The sequence below is a fragment of the Polypterus senegalus genome, chromosome 9, assembly GCF_016835505.1.
Source record: "Polypterus senegalus isolate Bchr_013 chromosome 9, ASM1683550v1, whole genome shotgun sequence".
Taxonomy (NCBI): Eukaryota; Metazoa; Chordata; class Cladistia; order Polypteriformes; family Polypteridae; genus Polypterus; species Polypterus senegalus.
This window is the reverse complement of record NC_053162.1, coordinates 129,461,088-129,486,704: the sequence shown is the minus strand read 5'-3', so window position 1 is coordinate 129,486,704 and position 25,617 is coordinate 129,461,088. Positions and strand designations below refer to the sequence as shown.

Genomic DNA, 25,617 nt, shown 5'->3' with positions numbered 1-25,617 from the left:
ATGCAGAGCTCAGCATACTTGTTTGACATTTTGCTGTTGATCTCCCATCCAGTCATACTTATCTTCAAGGTAATTAGAGCATTAGAACATTAGAACACTCTAGACGAGAACAGGCCATTCAGCCCAACAAAGCTCACCAGTTCCTATCCACATATTTCCTCCAAGAAAACATCAAGTCGAGTTTTGAAAGTCCCAAACGTCTTATTGTCTACCACACTACTTGGTAGCTTATTCCAAGTGTCTATCGTTCTTTGTGTAAAGAAAAATGTCCTAATGTTTGTGCGAAATTTACCCTTAACAATTTTCCAACTGTGTCCCCGTGTTCTTGATGAACTCATTTTAAAATACAAGTCTCGATCCACTGTACTAATTCACTTCATAATTTTAAACACTTCAATCATGTCACCTCTTAATCTTCTTTTGCTTAAACTGTAAAGGCTCAGCTCTTTTAATCTTTCCTCATAATTCAACCCCTGTAGCCCTGGAATCAGCCTAGTTGCTCTTCTCTGGACCTTTTCTAGTGCTGCTATGTCCTTTTGTAGCCTGGAGACCAAAACTGCACACAGTACTCAAGATGAGGCCTCACCAGTGCATTATAAAGGTTGAGCATAACCTCCTTGGACTTGTACTCCACACATTGTGCTATATATCCTAACATTCTGTTAGCCTTCTTAATGGCTTCTGAACACTGTCATGAAGTTGATAGCTTAGAGTCCACTATGACTCCTAAATCCTTCTCATAAGGTGTACTCTCGATTTTCTGACTGCCCATTGTGTATTCAAACCTAATATTTTTACTTCCTATGTGTAATACTTTACATTTACTGACATTAAATTTCATCTGCCACAAATCTGCCCAAGCCTGTATGCTATCCAAGTCCTTCTGTAATGATATAACGGATTCCAAATTATCTGCTAATCCACCTATCTTGGTATCATCTGCAAACTTAACCAGCTTGTTACTTATATTCCTATCTAAATCATTTATATATATTAAAAATAGCAGCGGCCCTAGCACTGACCCCTGTGGAACACCACTCTTAACATCGGCCAGTTCTGATGAGGTTCCTTGTACCAACACCCTCTGCTTCCTGTGTCTGAGCCAATTCTGCACCCATCTAAAAACATCACCCTGAACTCCCACTTCTTTTAACTTGATGCCCAACCTCTCATGTGGCACCTTATCAAATGCTTTCTGAAAGTCCAGATAAATAATATCATAAGCTCCACTTTGATCGTATCCTTTTGTTGCCTCCTCATAGAATTCCAACATGTTAGTAAAACATGACCTCCCTCTTCTGAACCCATGCTGACTGTTCAGAATAACTCCTGTCCTTGTCATGTGTTGCTCAATCTTATCCTTAATAATTCCTTCCATTAATTTTCCTGTGATGCATGTTAAGCTTACTGGCCTATAGTTGCTTGGATCTGCCCTGCCACCCTTTTTATATAATGGGATGACATTTGCCATTTTCCAGTCCTTCGGAATCTCTTCAATGAGCAGTGACTCCCTAAAAATATGTGTCAAGGGTTTATATATGTATTCACTAGCCTCCTTAAGAACATGAGGATAAATATTATCTGGTCCTGGTGATTTGTTTGATTTCATCTTATTTAATCTGAGCAGCACTTCTCCCTCTACAATTTCCAAATCCCTCAGTACCTCCTTAGTAGTTGCATTTACCTCTGGAAGGTTATCCACTTGCTCACTTGTAAACACCTCAGAAAAATGTAAGTTTAGGGCATCTGCTATTTCACTGTCTGTATCTTTTAATTCCCTTTACTATTCCTGATGAACTTGACCTCCTCCTTAACTGTTCTTTTACTACTAAAATACTGAAAGAATCTCTTGGGGTCGTCTTTCGCCTTATCTGCTATATTCCTCTCCAACTGTCTTTTAGCTTCCCTGATATCCTTCTTAATAGTTGCCCTCATGTTCTCATACGCTCTACGATTCGCTTTGCAGTCATTAGTCTTATATGCCTTATAAAGCAGTGTTTTCCTTTGCAATTTCTTTTTTAAATCTTTATTAATCCACCATGGAGTTTTTTTTAGTTTCCTATTCATTCCAAATTTAGGTATGTATCTGTCCTGCATTATGTGTAAAACATTTTTAAACCTGTTCCACTGCTCCTCAACTGTCTCCACATTTAAAAGCTTATCCCAGTCTATCCTACTTAGACTTTGTCGCATCTGCTCAAAATTAGCCCTACCAAAGTTCAACTTCACAATTTTAGTCTTTGCATCTGTACTCTTACAAAATACTGAGAATTGTATTACATTATGGTCACTTGACCCTAGTGGTTCAATCACCTCTACACCCTCAATTCTATCCTGATTATTACAGAATACTAAATCCAGACAGGCTCCACCCCGTGTTGGTGCTCTAACATGCTGGCTAGTACAATACAGTTTGCATTCATGACCACTTATGTATTGATACTGTGATATCGCTTGCTATTTACATATGTGTGCTCATCCACACTTAGGGCAATGATCTTTATGTGTGGGATGATTTGCAAGAATGCAGCTACCTTTTAACATTTCCTCCAGTGCATTATTTGGGAAATTTTAGGATGTGACATAAAGAAATCATTGCCACGGAGAAGGTGCAAAAAGCATAACACTAGCTACACTTTCATTTTGGCTGACAGCGCTTAGCTTTTCTGAGAAGATGGATCAATTATGCGATGTACAAAATTGTTCGAAATATTATTCCTACTCTGTGAAATTAATACCTTTTTATGAGTTCATTGTTGTCCTGTGTTTCTGACACATTAAGCCTTTCCTGGGATGTGTGTTCTGATCTCTATCTGAACGCCATCTTCTGGCTGCTCCTAGTGAGTTAGGACAGCTCAAGAGCTTCTCCAAATCCTGGTGAATTTAGGAATACTTTTACTTCTATTCCTAAAAGTATGTCTAAATTTATGTCACTCTAAGATTTTTCAGCCAGTTAGAATAGAGTACTTTTCCTACACTTAGATGCTTGAGAAATACAGGCACAGGTCAATTTCATGATTAAATAAGTTATAAAATGTACATATGGCATAACATTCAAGTATGTCTGGGAACTTCATTATATTTTGAAACTGAAGAATTTTTCATTTTTGTTTATTTACTTCATCAAAGGCAGATACTAAGACAGATTGTTTACTTGTTAAATATTTTTGATTATATTAAAAATTAACTGACAATAGACTGTACTGAAATATAGTTCCAGCTAACATAAAAGGCATGTTTTTTAGTAGCATCTTACAATGTTATGTAGTTAAGAGCTGAAATAGTTCTCACAGACAATAAGTGAAGTAAATATTGTGTTGATTGGGTTACTGTTATTAGTTGTTGGTAATGAAGTGTCTATGTATGACTGAAGTTCATGTATAGTAAGATTTTTTAACTTTTTTGAGACCCACCCCAATGGGGCGACATGCCAAAACACGATTGATGCTTCTGTCATGGGCTGCTTGTCTGTTGCCGAAGGCAACTGTATGTTCACAGCTCCTTCGGACAACCCAAAGTGTCTCCTACTTCGAGCACACGGCAACACAGATGTTCTGGTACTGGGGAGGCCAGGCAGCTATTGTGAACCCATTTTTAACAAGCGGCGCTGTGTGTCATGTGAAATCTCCATCCTGAAAGGTTCAGTGATTATGATTTCCTAAAGCAACAGATCCTCCTCCTCCACATGGCTATGAGCCCAGTGGCCATGGGGTGCCAGTTTCATCTCTGGAGCATTGACCCAGAACATCCTGTATATACGAGGACAGGTAGAGGACCAGATTATAAACTGGTTCCAGGGGGACACCTTCGAGCACATTATGGAGAAGCTTGCTTTTGATACAGTCCTGCCAGGGATAGATGAGGACATTTGTGATGAGATTCTCTGGAATGATGTCCACTCTCTGTTAGACCCGACCCGCAGACTGGAGGGTGCCCAAGCCACATGGAAGCAGAGGGGCTACTCGGGCTTGGCCCTGACATTGATCCAACCAGCACAGGCTCCTAGGGTTACTGATGCCATGGGTGGAAGACACCATTTTAGGAACTCCATAGTGGGGACTGAGCACAGGTGCTTTCACTGTGATCAACCGGGACATCTGGCTCGGGACTGCCACCTCCCACCTACACAAACCATGGACATCGGTTTGGCCCAGTTATGCGGCCCACAAGTTTCCCCCAAGATGCTAGTCAAGGACAATTTTAAGGTTTCTATTAAGTTGGCCGGATGTGAAATCCCAGCACTGTTGGACTGTGGTAGCGACCTCTGTGTGGTTCACCATGACTTGCTCTGGCAGAGCCCTTATAGGACTACAGATCGGGTGAACCTTTGCTGTGTCCATGGGGATGTTAAAACATATAAGACTATCTTACTCACTCTGAAATTTAAAGGGAAGAACTTTAAGGTTTGGACTGCCATATCAGACATTTCACCCTGGCATCTTTTAATAGGGAAGAGGAATACCCTTTTCCCATGGGTCTTGGCCACCTGCAGAGCACCTCCCTCTGTGGTATATTGAGAAGAGCTCACTGCTGACAATATCAAACAAGGAGCCAGGTTAGAAATTGAAACCGAGTTGTCCAGTGAGGTGGGAGACGAATCCTCAAGGTCCAGGGACAGCTGCCGAACTTTACCCCTCCTACCCTATTTGCGCAGACAACCTTACCAGTCCAGACACCCACTTCAGAACCCAACAAAGTCGCAGCAGGAAGTGAGCATGATGCTACACTGGGAGCAGAGGAAGCATACAGCAACAGCGACAGCAACTTAGATTTTGCTTTCAAACAAGCCCATGTCATGGGAGATTTGGAGAGGGAGGACCCAAACTTTAAAACACCACACTTTAATTAAGGATGGTTTCTTGTATCGAGTGATTTCTGATTGCTTGGAGGACAGGCATATCGATCAGTTAGTGGTGCCAAGCAGGCATAGGAAGACGGTTTTAAAAATTACTCACATCCATATTTTGGGGGGACATCTTAGTGCAGAGAAGACAAGGGAACCCATTTCGAAATGCTTTTATTGACTGAATATGGAAGCAGTTTTGCAGGGCATGTCCCGACTGACAGATTGTTTCCAATCATAGACCCGCTAAAGCTCCCATCTCACCAAAGCTTATTTTGGATGTTCCCTTTGATAGGGTTGTACTATATATTTTGGGCCCACTCCCCAAGAGTAAAATTGGTTTTCAGTATATGCTCATGTTGATTGACTATGTGACAAGATACCCCGAGGTGGCCATTCTACAGAGAGCGAATGCATAGACTGTCACTAATCTCTCTCGAAAATGTTCACGCATACTGGCATTCCGCGCAAGATGTTTACTGACCAGGGTACACCCTTCATCTCTTGCATCATGAAGCAGCTGTGTGACAGCCTTGCAATTAAGGAGTTGAGCACACATCATCTGAGACAAATAGCCTGACTGAGCATTTTAATGAAACATTGAAGCAGATGATACAGTAAGTGGCCCGTGATGACCCAACCTCCTGGATACCGTGTTGCCTTTCCTCCTGTTTGCATGTTCAGGAGTCCCCTTAAGCATCCACTGGGTTGAGTCTGTTCAAACTCCTGTTTGGCCCGCGACCACGTAGGGTATTAAACATTTTTCAGGAGGAATGGAGAGGGGTTCGCAAGGCACCTTATGAGGGGAGATTTGTCGAACGAGATATTTCGCTCCAAGAACAGATCTCGAAATTGTCCACTATTGTGGTGGAACATATGCAGCATGAACAGAAGGTGCAAAAATGTAATTATGACAAGAAAAGCAAACTCTGCAAGTTTAAGAAGGGGGGTCGGGTGCTTGTGTTGACCAACATAAATTTCAAGTGAAATGGCTCAGCCCAGCAGTAGTGGAAGAGCACATTAGTCCATTCAATTATAAAGTCAGAATTTCTGCTTGGCAGAAGCTCATGCAGGTTTTACATGTTAATCTGTTGAAAGAGTGACATGACCCACACGAGGCCCTGGTCATGTCAGCAGCAGTCCCTTTGACTGAAGTCCCCATTGGCCATGATTTGATGGATGCCCAGAAGGTAGAGTTGCTGACACTAATTGGAATGAACTCTGATGTCTTTTTGGCCTTGCCTGTCTGGACAGAAATTGCAGAACACAAGATCGTAACTGTACCCGGTGTTACTGTACATATGTCCCTATATCGCCTGCCAAAGGCAACAAGGAAGGTGACATATGAGGAGGTGAAACAAATGGTCAGATTAAGGGTTATCCATAAAAACATAAGAAAGTGGCACAGCCCAATTGTTCTGGTCTCAAAACGAGATGGCTCAGTCCAGTTTTGTATAGATTTACAGTGCTTGAACAAGATTTCCAAGTTTGATGCATACCCAATGCCGTGTATAGATGACTTGTTGGAGAAACTTGGGGAGCCTCGTATATCTCCATCCTGGATCTCACGAAAGGTGTACTGGAGGGTGCTCCTGTAGGAATCCAGTTGGGAGAAAACCGCATTCACCACCCCAGATGTGTTGTCTGTTTTGCTGCCAGAATCAGCAATCTGGTGTAAAAAATACACAAAGTCAAAATAATCTTCTTTAAGTTAAATTTGCAACAATATATTAATCAGTAATTGAGGATGTTTAGATTTTTTCAGTTTTTTTTTTTAAATGTAGCTTGGTAAATTTCAAAACTTGTAATCTGTGTAACAATAAATTTTTTTATAAATTTCCTGATAAATTTCCATGAAGAATAAATGCACCAATTTTCAACAAAATCAGTTCACTAGGAGGAAAGTTGTTTCATTCATTCAGACAGACAGACAGACATGACAACAACAGTATTTTATGCAAACACACCAAACAATTTCTAACGCGGCTCCTAAGTATCAGTGCATCAGAAATTCTGAAACTGTCATACCACTCTTTTGCATCAAATTCATCCACATCTCACTCACAGTCCTGGCAACTTTCTTGTGGTCTTTAGGTTTTTACAGACCATCCTATGCTAATTGCACTTAAAGCAACAGCCATATTTTTTTTGTTTTTATACTCACTTGCAAGAGACAGCAGAGCATAAATCAAAATGATAAGGAGAATAGAATAAAGGTGAAAACCAACAGTCAAGAGGGTTATTAGTCAAAGTCAAGAAGCAATAGTCAAAAACAGAGAGAGTTAAAAAAACAAACAAAGATTGAATACAGATCTTTTAATGCACTGCAAATCAAGGATTATCTGTCACGGTTAGATGCCCTAAAAACGCCTGTGTGTTCTTTGTATCATTGCCAATTTGACATCACAAATGACCACACCCAGGGAATTCTCAGCAAGTGACGGCAGAAATAGAAACTTAGCATAGTGTCATCTAAATGGGAAACAAAAATAGTGATGCAAAAATGGGATTAAATAATGAACTTTCTCAAAGCAGTTTCTAGACAAAATCAAACCCCATATTTGAATCTGTTCTGTCTCAAAGCAATATAATCCCTATACAGATTAATAGGAAATGCCTAGGAATGTATACAAAAAATCATTAAAGTTACACCTCATAACAGGGTTTTTTTTCTATTCCTTGCTGACAATTTGCTGATAACCTGCACTGAAAATGTTGTGAAATAAAACAACAGTTAGCTTGCTGTTGGTGTTCATATTTATCTATTACTGTAAGCCACATTTGCCTGACAAATGAGTTTTTATTAATTTCGCGTATGTGAGAGACATTTAGGATACATACAGTCCAAATGGATTTGGATCACTTGCAAAATTAATTTGAACACTCAAACAAAAAAAAAAAAAACAGTCATGAGCAAAGTTCAGAATGGAGTCACTTTTAGCTAAAGGGTAAATGTATATGAGGTAACATAAGTGTCTGGGTTATTTGCGTCACATCATGTTATTTGTTTACACCTATGGTCTTTTCTCAGGTTTCATTGAATTTGGAACAAAGCAGGACACATTTATTATGTTTAGTTTTTTTTTTTTATTTTCACTAATAATTAACTATTGGTTAATTGTTTTTTGTGCTGATTGAGCTGCAATTCAGCAATGATCATGACTTTGTGTAGAGCAGCACTTTACATGTACAAAAGCATGTGGTATACAGTTTTCTACAGCTTTTGAAATGTGAGGATTGCTTCACAATTCTCTTTTGACTTCTTGCCCCCATCTTCTTTCATAAGGACATATTGCGGTTAGTAAGCAAAGAGCATCAGGCAATTGCAAGTTGAGCCACACTGCAGTGTAGCCCTGGGCTTTTAAAGAAGATTTTCAAGCAATCTAATCTCTCTTAAAATAATCACATATTTTCATTGATAAATCTGGTATTCTGCCCTATTCCAGCCTGATTGGTGACTGTAAGCTGGTGCAGGATGTGTATGTGTTCTGAATCTTGTCAAGTTCATTTATATAACACATTTTAAACAACTTGAACTACTTTACTTTGAATGCATTTATAACTGTGAGATTGCATTACATTCTTAAACAATCCATTCAAATGAGTGACATGTAATTTTACTTATGGGTTATATAATGAACATTAATTTTCCTTCAAAAGTCAAACAAATGACACAAAACATCCATCCATTTTCCAACCCGCTTAATCCGAATACAGGGTCACGGGGGTCTGCTGAAGCCAATCCCAGGGCACAAGGCAGGAACCAATCCTGGGCAGGGTGCCAACCCACCGCAGGACACACACAAACACACCAAGGCCAATTTAGAACCGCCAATCCACCTAACCTGCATGTCTTTGGATTGTGGGAGGAAACCCACGCAGACACGGGGAGAACATGCAAACTCCACGCAGGGAGGACCCGGCAGCGCTACCACTGCACCACCATGCCGCCCTGACACAAAACAGTGTTTGTTAAATAATAAGTACAATTCATGCACTCATACTGTGAAACTGACCTGCATGAGCACAAAAGCACTTCCAGGCATAACATCTGCTTTTTCTTTTCAACACGTATTGATGTGTTGCTGTAGCATCACTACTGTGAGCCATTTTTATACGTAGTTTTTAGTCACATTTTTATCACATATTATTGTGCCTTCCAGAATAATATGTCTACTTGCAGTCAGGCTTGAGTCCAACATCTCATTACTACCAATACTGTAAAAAAGCTGGCACCATTTTGTTTTTGGAACCTTGATATCAAATGAGTACCGAAATATCAGCTCTTGTGACATCCCTAGTGGTCAGGATACTCTTTGGCTAACTGCATTTGAGTAGGTGAGAGTAGAAAATGTACCAATATTTATAAATGTAAAGTGTGACTTGTAGTGGGCTCCAAGACTCATCTGCACAGCATTCAGTCTCAGGTTCAAATAATCTTTTTTTTACAACTATACCTTTACAGGTCTTCTGTAAAACACAATTCTGTTTTCTTTCTTTTTGGTCTTCCTTTCCACATATCCCTGCAGGCAAGTATTGTCCTCCTCCTCCTCTCAACTCCAGCTCTCTTCTTGTAGTGCATTGCTCTTGTCATTGTGGTTTCTGAGATTAGTCAAGATGTTGGTTTTCCCCTAATTCATCAGTGGGCTATTACGTGAGTGCTCCTTTCAAATGGGTGTTTTGTGACATCCTTGCCAGTCTGGCCCACTGGTGTACTGTCAACACACAGAGCTACGCCTTAGGGCCCAACTGGAAGATACATGTAAGAAAATAAAACAAAATAAATGAAATGTTGATAATAAAATGAAACCAAAGCCCTAAAGCCTTGTGAACTTGAGTTGACATGAATGACAATCTATAACTTCTTTTTTTAAAATTTGTTTCATAATTTCAAAAAGTATAGCCTTGCCAGTTACTAAAAGGTACTAAAACAGCAGTTCATTTCATGGTAATTTTTGGAATTTGGACCAAGGGCCCAGAGTTATGTGGAGGCCATATGTCTGCACATATTAAGTGTACCTGTATAACTCCCTCTGTTTGACAAGAAGAAGGAAAGAGAGAGGTAACAGGAAAGAGAGAGAGAGAGGCAGATGAGAGATGCAATGGAACTCATTGATGGGTACTTTGGTGGGACAGAGGGCCAGCCACCCTACATGATAGTCAGGGTACTTAAAGATTGGCCCTGCTAGACAGTACAACAACAACATTTATTTATATAGCACATTTTCATACAAATGATGTTGCTCAAAGTGCTTTACATGATGTAGTAGGATTTATTATTTTTGTTCTTTTATCAATTTCTCTCTCTCTCTCTGTTTCTCACCATTTTTGTGTTAACCCTTTGTTTGACCCTTGCTAATGTCCTTTGTTTTACTAATTTCTTGATTATTTTTCATTTTGAATTTTCCTTGTCATTATACTGAGCTAGGAATACTAAGAAAGAGCCCTCACTTATTTACTATTTCTCTTTATTTTCATTTAAAATGACAACTGAATGTAATGATTAATCAGGCACTACCATATCACAAAAATGCAACTTGTTTTTCTCCCCTTTTTAGCAGTACCCACACCTGTCATAAAATTCTGTATAAATCACTGTCATGAATTATGTTTCCTCTTGTTAATGCAGGTGAAAATGATGGGATTCCATTTGTGTCAAATATAAAAATTAGAGAGAAGCAACGGATGACCACCAGCAACCCTTGGATGATTCCTAGTGACCTCAGCTGGCCTACAGATCATGTCTTCATTTCTACTCCTACTTTCAACTACACATATAATGACTACCAGCGCTTCTTCCATGACATCAACTTTGAAGATGGCTGGTACATGTGGGAAGACACCAAAAACTTAATAGCCGACCTCCAACCTCCTGGTGTAGAAGTTTACTGCATGTATGGGACGGGCCTACCAACTCCAGTTACATATATCTATGATGAGAATTTTCCAAATGCAGATCCTATTAATATCCTGTATGATGATGGTGATGACACAGTGGGCACTCGAAGCATGGAGCTTTGCAAACGATGGATTGGCAAACAGGATAAGCCAGTCCATGTTATTGAGTTTCATGGTATGCAACACTTGGACATTGTCTTTAGCAGCAGAAGCCTTAATTGTATACAAGAGATTCTAGAAGGGAAATTTAAAGGGCCTTGACCTAATGGAGCCTCTGAATTTTCACAAGCTGGACCTCAGCGTCACCAAAGCACAATATTCTACTGCCAGATGTTCATTTTCCATCTTTGTACTTGTTTGTGGTTTGACTACTAATTTTTTCAGAAGGACTGAGAACTTTTAGCCACATTTAACAAAATATTAATGATTCCTTTGTAACATGTTGATTTTTTTCTGTTTTCTTTTTAACTATTATTGAAAGTATTATTAAAGTGAAGTAACAGTCATCATATCAAATTGGATTTACGTTGTCTACTCCACATGTTTTATTGTTGTTAGGTGGTGACAGTATTCTAGCAGTATTGGATACAAGGTAAGTACCAGGGCACCTCTCCATGGGTTGAATGGATGGATGTTGTGTGATTGTGCAGTGGTTAGAATTACAGCCATTACAGGTCTGGAAACCTTCATTAAAATGGTGGTCTCTTGAGTTTTCTCCAACTACTCCAGCATCTAACCCCCATCCCAACGTTGTGCATCCAAGGCTAATTACACATTTTAAATAGGCCCTGTAGTGTGTGTTTTTGACTGCATGCTGCATGAGTTGGTTTCTTGTTTGTTCCCAAAGCAGCCAGAACAGGGTCAAGTACCTGGGGCCCCTGTGCTAGAAAATGGAGGATGGAGGGCTGAATGTCAGATGACTCGAAGAATATGGTAATTATGGGTAGCATATGCCTTGAACTATGGAACATGAGCTACTATTAAAGTCAAACCTGTGATTTTGATCTGATAAATATGATTACAAATAAATGTATGGTTTATGATATTTGTAAAACCAGAAACTCTCAGCAAGAGTGCTCCTTTATTTTATAACAAAACTAGCAGGAGTACCCAGCATTGCCCGGGAATGTATAACTGTGAATTTCCCAAATGAAAGAAACAGAACAAAGAAATAGAACAAACAGTTTTCTGATTCACATTTTATTGTAAGTTCTTCCACTCTGGATTCTGTCTGCTGTGGCGTTTGAGACGACTTTGAAATAGACTTTGTTCTGGCATCTGAAGTGGACGTTCTAATTCTACATGTTTTTTTTTGGTGGCATGGGTATATTAGCAAAAAGCAGGACAATTATAATGTGTTACATGGTATTACATATGGAATAAGCACCACAGTGAGATGAAGTTACCTTATTTACAATATGTCAGAAAGTGTTTGTAAGGAGCGTATGTGTTGAACCATGCTGCTAACAGACGTTGGCGATGGTAACTATAGAGAGAAGTGACATATAACCGGTGCTGCGTCTGGGGTAAATGGTGGGGGAAGGATGCTGTCTTTTTAAGGCGAGTCTGTGTTCAAATGTGCTTGCATATAACGGACGTTGGCAAATGAAATACAGCACTATCAGTGCGTGTGGGAGTGTGACCCGCGGAAACACTGGTGTGCCAGCCGGTCACGTGCACTGGGTCGTTCACATTTTACATCCATACGGCAGTTCCCCTTCACCTGATCAAATCAGTCGGCCTTCTCATACTTGGACACTTCGACCATCTCTTGGCAATTTAAAGAAACATGGGTAAAGAGCACCGCTCAGAGACCAAAGCTGCCACTAGATGGCACCGCGGTGAACGTCTGTTGCAACGTGTGGCCATCTTGTCGATGATAAGTACAGGGATGTGTGCCGAACGTTGTGTCGGTGAAAGGGTGGCCTGCGCTTCAAAATGAACATTTTTCCCAACCAAACATACAATATGACCTTCTCCTGGTTACAAAGGAGCCCCATCCCCAGTTTGGTGCATGGCAGACAAACAAACACACATACACACATACATACATCGACTCTGCTGTGTATATTAGATGAATCCAAATGTGTTTGTTTTCCTAGCCCATAAATGAAGTACCTTTTAATTTTTCTCATCATTTTTTCTTTATTGTAATTCTGTGCCAGCATTTTTACAATTTTGATTTCTTTTTATTCAATCAGCTAATTAATAATAATTGCATATGCGTTTGACCCAGAATGTAGCCCGCCAATTAAAATAAAATGTGTATGTTCATATTTTAATCATCATAACTGCTTTCACATTAAAGCATTTATGAAAATCATCTGGAAACTGCAGAACAAATATCCATTTTACAAAAGGAAATCTTCCATCACTGGCCATTTCTGAACTAATAGATTAACTTTAGTATCAGGAAATTATGTCTTTGACGAAGGATTTAAATTAAATGCAGAAACTGATCTCATCTTTAAAATTTGATTAAATGCAATCTGACAGTGCCTTTAGCATACTAAGTGTCTTCTTTTTATGATGTGTATAGCAGGCATTCATAACTATCAGGACTTAATTAATTTTAAAAACACACAAACCCTTGCTGAGGATAATACTTACATCTGGTATGTGTAGGAAATCAAGTGTTTGCATACATTTCAAATGTTCTTTTTAATTGTAAATGTTTTTGGCTGTGTTGAAGCTAATAGAGAAATTATTTGCATCCATAAAAAATTACATAACCAAGCTTACCAGGAAAGGCCTTTAATATTTTATAGAACTATGAGGTTGTTATCTTTTTAAAAATAAATTTGCAATTGCAATTTTCTAAGTACTTTTATAAGTTCTATTAAATAACAAAATAAAAATGATACTGATGAACAATTTGAAAAAATTTTGTTTTTGTATAGTGTTAATTTTTGATTCTGCACTGGATAATTGCTGAGATGCATCCCAGTCATATTGTTCATGACTAAATATATATTTTTTGTAATTAACTTATGAACTTTGTTTCTTTGTAACTGCCATTGTCCTATTTTGATGTATCAATTAAGAGAATCCATAAAAGAAAATGTATCTATTTTATATGTTAGTCTTATGTACCACCCTGCCAGTTGGGTCCCAAACATTCAGGGCACTCGCTACAACAAGTTGTTTGATTAAATAGAGCCCATCCCTTTATTTATTTATTTATTTGGTTGTTTGTTCGTTTAATCATCATTTCAATCTGGCTAGAATTGAGTCTGTAGTGCCTGTTGCTAAAGTTTAACCTAAATAGGAAAAAAACATAATTATGAATCTAATATTTAAGACAGTTATTCAGCTAATTATCTTATTCATGACAACTTTTCTGCTATAACACATCACAACTTCTTGATTAAGACTTCTTCTTCTTCTTTCAGATGCTCCCGTTAAGGATCATCTTGTACCATATCTTTCTGTCCTCTGCATCTTGTTCAGTTACACCCATCACCTGCATGTCCTCTCTCACCACATCCATAAACCTTCTCTTAGGCCTTCCTCTTTTTCTCTTGCCTGGCAGTTCTATCCTTAGCATCCTTCTCCCAATATACCCAGCATCTCTCCTCTGCATATGTCCAAACCAACTCAATCCCGCCTTTCTGACTTTGTCTCCCAACAGTCCAACTTGAGCTGACCATCTAATGTACTCATTTCTAATCCTATCCATCCTCGTCATAGCCAGTGCAAATCTTAGCATCTTTAACTCTGCTACCTCCAGCTCTGTCTCCTGCTTTCTGGTCAGTGCCACCATCTCCAACCCATATAACATAGCTGGTCTCACTACCGTCCTGTAGACCTTCCCTTTCACTCTTGCTGATATCTTCTTGATTAAGGCTACAAAAGTAAATATCGGCCAATATGGCAGCACAATTATACACATTTATCAACATCATATTAATTAACAACCCACTTCTGGACTGTCCGTCACTACTGATCAAGTGGAGAGAGAGCTGAGAAAACTCTGCATAAACAAGATTTCAGAGTCAGATGGAATCAGTTCCAGGGTGCTGAAAACATGTGCCATCCAGCTGTGTGAAGTCCTTCAGCACCTGTTCTACCTTTCCCTGAATTTTCAGGAGGTTACCCAGCTGTGGAAAACATCCTGTGTGGTCCCAACGCCAAAGAAAGGACATTGCAGTGATCCCAAGGACTTCAGACCAGTTGCCTTTAATTCATACATCATGGAGACCTTTGACAGACTTTTCCTAAAACAGTTTCAGAGCAAAATGTAAACATGAAGTGTATAATGTGTGAAACCTGAAGTCCAAAAATCAAGTAAACACTTTCACAAAATGTACAAGTATAATAAAACAAGTGTGCTTTTAATCAAGAATATAACTATTCAAGAATATAACTGCAGAAAAAGAATTCGTGTTAGGGTGTGACATTGACATGCCCTTAATACAACTGCTTTGGTGGTGCAGCGGTAAGAACTGCTGACTCGTTCGTGGTCCGTTCCTGGACACCTCTGTTTTGAGAAGTGAGTTGCTCTTATTCTTACTATTATTGAATAAAGACATTTGACTATGTAACAGCTGGTGTAAATTTACTTGTAAAGGTTAGCATTTTTTTTAATTCAGTTTTATTGTTTCAGTCACGTTCACGCTCACCCCGATCTGACACTGATGTTTTCAAATAAAGATGTGCTATAGCAGAGGTGAACTCAGATGAGTACGAGGGTTCTGTATCAGAGAAAGAGAACAGAAGCCCTCCCTGCAAGAAACCTTTACTCACATATAAGAACAACGCAACTGCACCAAGCGTAAAGGTGAAAGATGGCACCTTTGGATGCAGCAACAGGTCGGCGTCATCCTGCCATTCAGTCTGCCTTCACCACACCTGTCCTTCAAAGAAAAAGTAGGTCTTACAGAGCTTGTCAAGGTATCATACAAAGTCCTGTTTGTAATTATGTTTTGTGATGGTCTTTATATAAGAAAACATGTATATGTTACTTATATAAAAGTTTGATTGAACGGTATTTACCTTGATTTATTTACTTATCTTTCTACAGTGTAAAGTCACAAGTAGACTGCAGAGCTTCCTCTGTTTCATCGACACAGGCATGCTGACACATTACATGTCTACTGAAGTGGCTTTAGCTGCATGTGGAAGCTCCTGTCGCACCCTACGCAACTGTGTTTGATCTTATTCAGGAAAAGATTCCAGTCACCCTACAGGAGAAAGACTTTCCGAGACTAAGATCATAAAGCTGATGTAACCGTTTCTGGACAAGGGAAGAACTATAACAACAGTTGTGTGGAGCTTCCTGACGTAACCCTCCCCATTTCTCTGGGCTTGGGACCGGCCTGAAGAAACACACTGGTTTGTGAATCCCCTGTGGCTGGGTTCAATACTTCTTTCCAAAATAGTCCTTAAATTCATTCTGATATTTCTGCACAATATACATTTATTTATTTATTTATTTATTTATGGATTGATTGATTGATTGTCTGTATTATCTGTCCTGTGAGTCTGTATCCTTGTGTTTTATGTTTCTTCTGCTGCATGCTTCTGAATTCCCCCTTGGGATTAATAAACTTTATTTAATCTAATCTAATCAAATCAAATGGTTCCAACTCAACATCTGATAAACTGAGAATGGCTTATGCTAGTGATGTATAGGAATATTTTTATTTACTTTGTTTCAGCCCTCTCAGTGAACAGTGAGATGAAGAAAAATTAAAAGAGCCCCAAAGCATACCTTCATAGAAACAAAATAGGTTAAGTTCCCCTGAACCCTGTGAATGACATGGAGTTTTTGGTTTTGAAAACAAAGGTTCAAATAAAGGTGAGAACCATGCTGTGTGGGTGGTCAGGTGGCACTGTTGAAACTGCAGGTTGCTCCTGCATTGCTTGACAGGGAAAGTCATGTTGCAGCACCATAGCATTTTGTATAAGGCAAGGCTATTTCCTTTATTATTATAATTTTACATCATATCTCAGCATGCGTAGGTGTTTACTGTCAAATCGAATACAGCTGAAAGCATCATTTCTCCAAACTCATTTAGCAGGAGGTCCGTCTGTACCACCAAACTGAACTTCTATGTGAGAGTTGTATACAGTGGAGTAGGCTTACTCTGAAAAAGTGATTAATTTCCACTGACTACACACATCATCTCCTGCCTGGGTTGTTTTTTTTTTCACATATGATCATAAAGTAATACAGATTTAGATACTGGATAAATTGTGAGCCTCTGAACCATCTGCTGACCTAGCCAATATTTTGACATGTTCAATTTAGACTTTTATACCATCAATCGTAAAAGGAAAACCATACTAATAGGTAATGAACCTTCAAATATCACACACTATATGCTTTGAGCACAGCACTCTAAAGTAGTATGGGAGCAATACAAAGTGCTGTGCAGCCAAGCTTTTGCTCATTGACGTGAGGCTGGCAAAAGATTGAAACAAGCCTTTTTTTTATTAGGAGATCATTCAAATCCACTTTCTATCAGTAACTGTCAGTTGGTTTTCCGCAACATGTAAGGGGCACACATTTGAGTCCTTATGTGGCTTTTTCAAATTTAGCACCTTCAACCACAGATTGCAGCCCTTCTTATATTTCAATAGCAGGTACACAGCAAATGCCGCTCCACATCCACATTCTGAAGGCATAACACCTTGTTCTTGAATCATTCCTAGTTCTATAAGAAATAATTATTTTAAAAAATGTAGTACTAGGCTGTTGTACCATTATGAATGTAGTGAGAAGTTAAGCAAAATGACACCTTTTAGTGGCTAACTAAAGAGATAAAAATATGCAAGCTTTCGAGGCAACTCAGGCCCCTTCTTCAGGCAAGATGTACAGTAATACAGAGACTGGAATTCCCTGTGTTTATATAGACACTAGGACAGATACGGCATTGGAAAACCTTTAAGTGAGACATCTTAGATGTGAAAAATGAACAGACCTCTTCAGGCTAAGATTTTTTTAGTAAGAGAGGAGAACAATGTATAGGCAAGATCTTTTGATAAGGTAACTGTCCAACAAAGTCTTTTGAAGTTTCTGGTGAGTTTTTCAATACAATGTGGATCTGTAGTCAGGTTGTCTGTGTCAATCCGAGAGATGCACACAAATCCTCATATCTGGCCATAAAACTCTTGTCTGTATTTAAACCATGTTATAATGTGTTAAATTTTAGCATGAGTTTAACTTCTCATTCTTTTCTCTCTTGCTGTGTTCTGAAGTTGCCCATAAGTACTGTGACATTAAAGTCCCTCTCGCAGTGTCCATGGCTGTTGAAGTGAGCTGCTACAGAAACATCTGTGTTGCCGTGATTAATGTGGAACCTGTGTAAATTCATTCTTTGGTGGAGTGTTTGTGCAGTTTCTCCCACATAGAGTGCAGTGTCGGGACATTTCATACAGACAATTAGGAAGACCACATTAGATGATCTGCAGGAATATGATCCATTTATGCAATGTTCTAGTCGGCAGTGTGGCATAACTACATGGTCTGTATTCATAAATGTAAGGACACATTTTACATCTTTTCTGTAGGCAGGGAGTCGTGCCATTTTCTGTTGGTTCACTTAGGGAGCATTGGACAATTAGTTGCTGAAGGTTTGGTGATTGTCTGTATGCCGGAAGGGGTGGTTCTGGAAATCCATTTTTCAGCGTTTCGCCATTGTTTAGCATTGGCTGAAGTTCTTTTATAATTTTTTATGCAGTTTTTAATATCTGGAAAAAATTTGGAATTAACTTGCTTAGAGAGCTTTATATAGACAACGTCTTTGCATCCTATGAACAATTACATTCCAAATTTAACATTCCAGCTACAAATTTCTTTCACTATCTTCAAATCAGGAACTTTGTTAAACAGAACCTTCCAGATTTTCCTCATCTTGCACCCTCATCCACGCTGGAAAAAATATTGCTCAATTTTGAGGAATTAGACTCCATCTCTACAATATATAAAATCATTTTACAATCCCTTCCTTTCAAAGATCCAAGAGGACACTGGGAAAATGACCTCTCAATTAATATATCAGAAAAGGAGTGGAAAGTAGCAATGCAGAGAATTCACTCAAGCTCCATATGCGCAAAGCATACAATTATACAACTCAAAATTATATATCGAGCACATCTGTCTCGACTAAAACTCTCCAAAATGTTTCCAGGGCATGATCCAACCTGCAAACGTTGCAACCAAGCCCCTGCCTCACTAGGTCACATGTTCTGGGCCTGCACCAAATTAACATTATTCTGGACAAAAAATTTTAATTACCTCTCAGACAGCCTTGGACTCACAATCCCTCCTAACCCATTAACAGCTGTGTTTGGGGTTCTTCCAGAGGGTCTTAAAGTGGAGAAGGACAAACAAATTGTGATTGCATTCACTACACTCTTGGCACGCAGACTTATTCTGATAAACTGGAAGAACCCAAACTCTCCTCTTTTAAGTCAGTGGGAAACCGATGTGTTATATTATTTAAAATTGGAAAAAATCAAATACTCAGTTACAGGATCTGTACAGACTTTTTTCAAAACATGGCAGGATCTAATCAGTAATATTTTAAAATAAGTTTATAAAGCACAGAGAATTTATTAATTTAGGTATTTTTACAAGCCTTAAATTTTACACCGTTTGGCTCGCTCTCTCTCTCAAGGGTGGGGATCGATCTGTTCTTAACATAATTCTTTTTTTTGTAAAAACTTGATTGCTATGTATTGATTGTAATAAAATGAATAAATAAAAATTAAAAAAAAAAAAAAAAATTTTTCGAAGTGCTTCAAGATGTGAGTTGTAGGTGACAACAAGGGAAATGTGCTTCTTGTTGTCTTTGATTTTATATTCCAGAAGGTTGTCTCTGGGTATGGCAGTAGCTCTTCTTATTTGAGTGTCTGTTGTTTTGGGGGTATAATATGGTTGTAACATATTGCTTGGCTGAAAATAATGGAGTGCCTTATATGCTTGGGGTGGAACCTATCACTTCTCAGGTAGGTCCAACTGTCCGTCGGTTTGTGAAAAACAAGAAGTTACGCGAGTGTGATCTTTCAGTTGAACAGCGCATCAAGGAAGCTGACTTCTGTTTTTGAGTAATTAAGGTTCATCTTTATGTTGGGATGGAAAGAATTATATTCATTATGAAAGTGGAGGAGGTCCTTTTCACTGGTATTCCACATTATGATGATGTCATCTACAGTATGTAATGGAGATATAACATTGGTTTTAAGACGTACGTTGATATAAAATCTTCCTCCAATTTTGCCATAAATTGGTTTGCATAGTGTGGTGCAAACCGACAGCCCATTGCAATACCCATTTGTTGCAAGTAGAAGCCTTGTCCAAATGAAAATAAATTGTGTGTCAGAGTGAATTTTATCATTTGTATAACTGACTCTGTAGGTAATTCATGTTGTTTAAGGCACTTTCACAGGCTAATATGTTATCATCATGGGGGATGTTTGTGTAAAGTGCCTCAACATCCATCGTGGCCAGTAAGGTTCCCTCAGGTAAGGGGCCTATACCAGAGAGTTTTTTTCAAGAAATCAGTGTGTCCTGGATGTAGCTAGTTGTATTGTGGGCGAGGGGTTTAAGCATGTGCTCCATGCATCCTGAGATATTGTCTGTAAGGGAACCAATTCCTGAAATATAGGCTTTCCTGGGTTCCCTTCTTAGGAAGCACCCATTTTAGGATTTTCAGGAATTAAACTGTTTACATGATCCCTGATTTCAAGAGGAAGGCTACTTACTATCTTTTTAAGTTCCTTCTTGTAGAGATCTGTGGGGTCTTCCTGTAGTTTGTAATAATAGACAACCTGCCTACAGATCCACATTGTATTGAAAAAAAGAATTTCCAAAAGACTTTATTGGACAGTAATCTTATCAAAAGATATTGCTCTCCCCTCTTGCTAACTGAATCTTAGCCTTGAGAGATTTATTAGTTTTTGACATCTCAGATGTCTCACTTAAAGGTTTTCTATTTTCAGTCTCTGTATTGCATCTTACCTGAAGAAGGGGCCTGAGTTGCCTCAAAAGCTTGCATATTGTAATCGTTTTAGTTAGCCAATAAAAGATGTCATTTTGCTTGACTTAAAAAATGTAAAAAAAATCTTTTAAAAAATTAAATATTGTGGCAATGTCTGTTGGAGAATATAGTGCGTTCTTGACTAAATTTCTAATTGGAAGTATTTTTTTGCCAAGAATGATTGTGGTTTAAGAATGGATGGGTCACAATAGAGAATTTTGATACTTTCCCACTAACAGTAGGACCAGACCTTCACTAAGAACCAGAAGAGGGAAACAACCATGTTCCACATCTTTCCACAATTAGTGAACACTGAATAAATTAAACAAAAGCATTAGATATGTGTGCATTATTTTTTATTATTGTTGCTGCTTTTTATTTCTTGATTGATTTCTCTCACTGTTTTCCATTGAGTAGATGGCTAATTTTAAATAATCAATAAATGTTTGCACTTTAATTTACGTTCATTATCCTTGTAACTCTTGCTTACAAGTTCTTATGATCCTACGCAAGAGAAATCACGTTTGTAAAACAGATTTATTAAATTGAACATGGGAAATTTTTCAAATTTGAGCTTATATTTGGTGATTTTTTAGTAACTATCTCACTGTAGTTAACACACTTATGAATCCTAATTACATGATTTAAAGACTGTTTAAATTTAACTTTTAACAGATGGGTGGAATGTTTAGAACAAGATTTCATCAACTAGTCAAAATTGTCTTACATTAGCTGAAAGAATCAACTTTATTAAAGTGGATATTCTTTCACAATTGCTTTATTTTTCCAGTGCATTTTAAAATATAGTATCTTATTGTTTTCCAAAATATATTATTTTGTTTAAAAATTGGACACGGTTATAACTTTGTTAATTTGAAATACAAACTTGCCACTGATTAAAAAAAAAATTCAACAATCTAAAGAATGGTGTCAATTGGGATAATAGCGCTGCCTAACTTCAGGTTCTTCAAGTGGACTGAGAAACTTGCAATCAAGTTCAAGTTTAACACACTAGCAATCAGACTGAAATAAACCCACTTGGATACCCATGGTAAGAAAATCCTGCCCTAAATCCTCACAGTTTGCTTTGCTCTGTACACAAGTTGCTATTAATTATAATCAAACTAGGTGGCTTACTCCCCCTGCTTGATGTGCTTGCCAAATCCCCTTGCCTGCACTATGCGCCAGCCACTTCGCATCTCTGCCGCTCATGTTGTGAAGAGGGGGGCTGAACAAACCCCAAGGAGACGCTGTCGCTCCTCCTTAAAAGGTGTTACAATGGGAAACAAATACATTTTTTTTTACCTCCTCTTTGCTCGATCAGCTGCTGGATGGCTGCTGCTGCCATGCCGCATGATCTGCATTTTGTGCGGCGCTTCAAACATTTAAAAGCCTGTACAGCAGCTGTATTTGTCAAAAAAACTTTGTCTTTTATTTCTGGCTGTGGGCGTGGTTAAATCTGTTGGCACAAAGTCTCATCTTGCGGGATGTGAGTTCTTGATAATTTTTAGTTTATAATTTAAAAACTGAATAAGAAGCTGACAATCTAATAATATCACATTAAAGTTTGATAGATTCTGAAAAGAATGATACCAAACATATATATGTAGGTTTTAAAATAAGCCCGATTTAAAGTGTGACAAAAAAGTGACATAAAAAGTCACATAAAATTGTTGCACTTTTAGGCTTAGGATTTTATATATAGCGAGTAGATTGAAATTTGGTAGTTTAATATTCACACAAAATATGCTACCAGGAGAACTTTTTGACCCTTGTTGAAAAATAAATGTGTGCTGAAATAACCCCTTGTTTTGTATTGATAGAGTTAACTTTCCCCTTTTGTATTATTAATATGTAGCCTTTGTCAGAATGCCTCAAATCTCCCAGACGTACCACTGTTTATAAGGTACTGTACCATATAACTTCTCCCTACCTTCCCTTCTACATTTATAACCTCAGGAAATTATGTATAGTAAAAGGCAAGCAGGAGTTAAGTTACAATTTAAACAATGTATTATTGATAATATTCATAAATAATAACAATATGCAAAGTACATTTGAATACTGGTAACCATACAACCTGATAAATGGTGATGTATACTGTAGTTTCAGGTGGCAAACAGACTTGCTAGTTACTTAAAAATGTCTCTAGCTCATTTGTGGCCAGCTTTCTTCAGAACAGGCCGTATGCCTGCCTCAATATGGCTACTAAGCTGTGCTAATCATTGTCTTGTCCTTTTCAGTTCATGGTGTGAGATGGTCTTTCTTCAGTTTAGTAAGAGAGAGAGAGTGAGGCAAAGCAAGCAAATTTATAGGTTTTCTATCCAACCCCTACAGCCAATAGGGCATCATGGTACTTAAAGGCTTTTTGATACCAGCCAGTTCCAAACAGCCGTACTTAAGACCAATGGAGGGATAGAACATCTTCACACCTGCCCCCAAAACCATGTGTTAAGGTAAAGCTTGGCAGTTAGGCAGCCTGGCTTTCCTGTGGGGAATGAGAGAGACTTCAGTAGAGAAATATTGGTCAAACTTGTTTGAGGCATTTCCCCCAACCCTGTCGTAAAATTACAAAGAGACTCAGTCCTAAAGGGGGGAAGGGGTTCTTAAACCATCAAACCATTGCTGTTATTATCTATAATGTAACACTAATATTACATTGCTTTGTCTAAATTACAAATAAAGACATACAAAATATTTATCAACTTGTATGCAAAATTTCACATCACAACACCCCTGATGACTAACCTCTTTATTTCTCAAATTATTTTAAAGCTGCAATATTAATAAACTTGAGCATCTCACTTCCCATTTGAAGTTGGAAGATGTCATCTGGCTTGAGAAGGTCTCACTTTGAAGTCTCCATTGTCTTTTGCAAATCAAACATGGATGCTCTTTTTGAAAACATGAAGTTTGCAGTCAATCAGGATCTGATCAATTGTGATTCAATGTAAATCTTATTCCATCAGACAAACAGATTAAAATGCCGGATGTTCAGGTAATGCCTCAGTATAACAAACATACAGAGCTGGATGACAGGAACTACATAAACACAGTTTGCATGATGAGTATAAAAAAGAACTCTGGTAAAGGAGACTACATTGAATTCCTTAAAAAAGAATTGGCCATAGTTAGTCATATCCTTGTATAACTCCTACTTTATAATGGACGGGTGCGATAAGCTCAATATATCTCATCGCAATCCATCTTGTCCAATGCCCTTAATATTAAGTTTGGCCAATTACTTCATTCTGCAATGGTTCATTGTAGAAAGACTATAACCCCAGCAATTAAAAAAATCCATGACATGGAAATACAGGTAGGCACCATCACTACCTGGACTGAAGAAACAGCTGTCCATACTGAAATGTTGGCGGTGATGTGGGAGGATTGTGTGCCTTCATTGGTTAGTTTTAATTTGTTCTGCTTTGTTTACATGTTTTTTATATTCTGTTAAGGCATATAAACAGTATGGGAAGAGCTAGAGGTTGCTGACTATTGCTAGCAATGTTTTAATGTTTTTTGGTAGGTTCTGTGCTCAGTGGATGTTGGTGAGGGTTATGTTAGTATAATTAAGATTCTAAACTCTAAACCTCTATAGTGGTAATCCTTGCAATTTCTTAGTGTTTTCAGGTTTACAAAGGTTCTAGACAAGGCTACCTCAGTCCTTCTGAGTTTTCAGCCACTTAAGCCTCTCAAGCCTCTCATATCGTTCTTCATAATCTAGATCATAATCTAATAAATTATTTCTTTTACTGCTTTTAGTTTTAGACATATTTAACGACATAAGTCCTTAATTATCAGCTATGTTTTCATATATGTGGTTTATTTAATTCATTGGCTCCTAGCAATGCCCCTTGCTTTAGCATTACTTTAATAAAAACGTTTAAGGATTTATACTATTTGGTATAAAACCTTACAGGACAAAAATGCTTAATGAACAGTTTATTGTGATAACATTAACATATCTTGCTTAGCTAGATTAATCCTTTTTTTTTTTTATTAATTTTACTACAATCCATACAAAGCAATCAAGTTTTTACAAAAAGAATAATTGAGTTAAGAACAGACCGATCCCCACCCCTGAGAGACAGAGCAAGCCAAACGGTGTAAAATTTAAGGCTTGTGAACATACCTAAATTAATAAATTCTCTGTGCTTTATAAACTTATTTTAAAATATTACTGATTAGATCCTGCCATGTTTTGAAAAAAGTCTGTACGGATCCTCTAACTGAGTATTTGATTTTTTCCAATTTCAAATAATATAACACATCGGTTTTCCACTGACTTAAAAGAGGAGAGTTTGGGTTCTTCCAGTTTATCAGAATGAGTCTGCGTGCCAAGAGTGTAGTGAATGCCATCACAATTTGTTTGTCCTTCTCCACTTTAAGCCCCTCTGGAAGAACCCTTAAACACAGCTGTTAATGGGTTAGAAGGGATTGTGAGTCCAAGGCTGTCTGAAAGGTAATTAAAACTTTTTGTCCAGAATAATGTTAATTTGGTGCAGGCCCAGAACATGTGACCCAGTGAGGCTGGGGCTTGGTTGCAACGTTTGCAGGTTGGATCATGCCCTGGAAACATTTTGGAGAGTTTTAGTCGAGACAGATGTGCTCGATATATAATTTTGAGTTGTATAATTGTATGCTTTGCGCATATGGAGCTCGAGTGAATTCTCTGCATTGCTACTTTCCACTCCTTTTCTGATATATTAATTGAGAGATCTTTTCTCAGTGTCCTCTTGGATCTTTGAAAGGAAGGGATTGTAAAATGATTTTATATATTGTCAAGATGGAGTCTAATTTCTTGAGATTGAGCAATATTTTTTCCAGCGTGGATGAGGGTGCAAGATGAGGAAAATCTGGAAGGTTCTGTTTAACAAAGTTCCTGAT

At 38.2% G+C, this 25,617-nt stretch overlaps 1 protein-coding gene across 1 annotated transcript in view; it reads left to right on the top strand.

Moving 5' to 3' along the window:
- Positions 1-11,262, top strand: part of lcat (lecithin-cholesterol acyltransferase) — a 54,904-nt gene extending 43,642 nt beyond the window's left edge. The window contains exon 6 of the mRNA XM_039763840.1: positions 10,473-11,262. Within this exon, the coding sequence (XP_039619774.1) occupies positions 10,473-11,002 (530 nt within the window). The 3' untranslated portion in view covers positions 11,003-11,262. The remainder of the gene's footprint in view (positions 1-10,472) is intronic.
- The last annotated feature ends 14,355 nt before the right edge of the window (positions 11,263-25,617 follow it).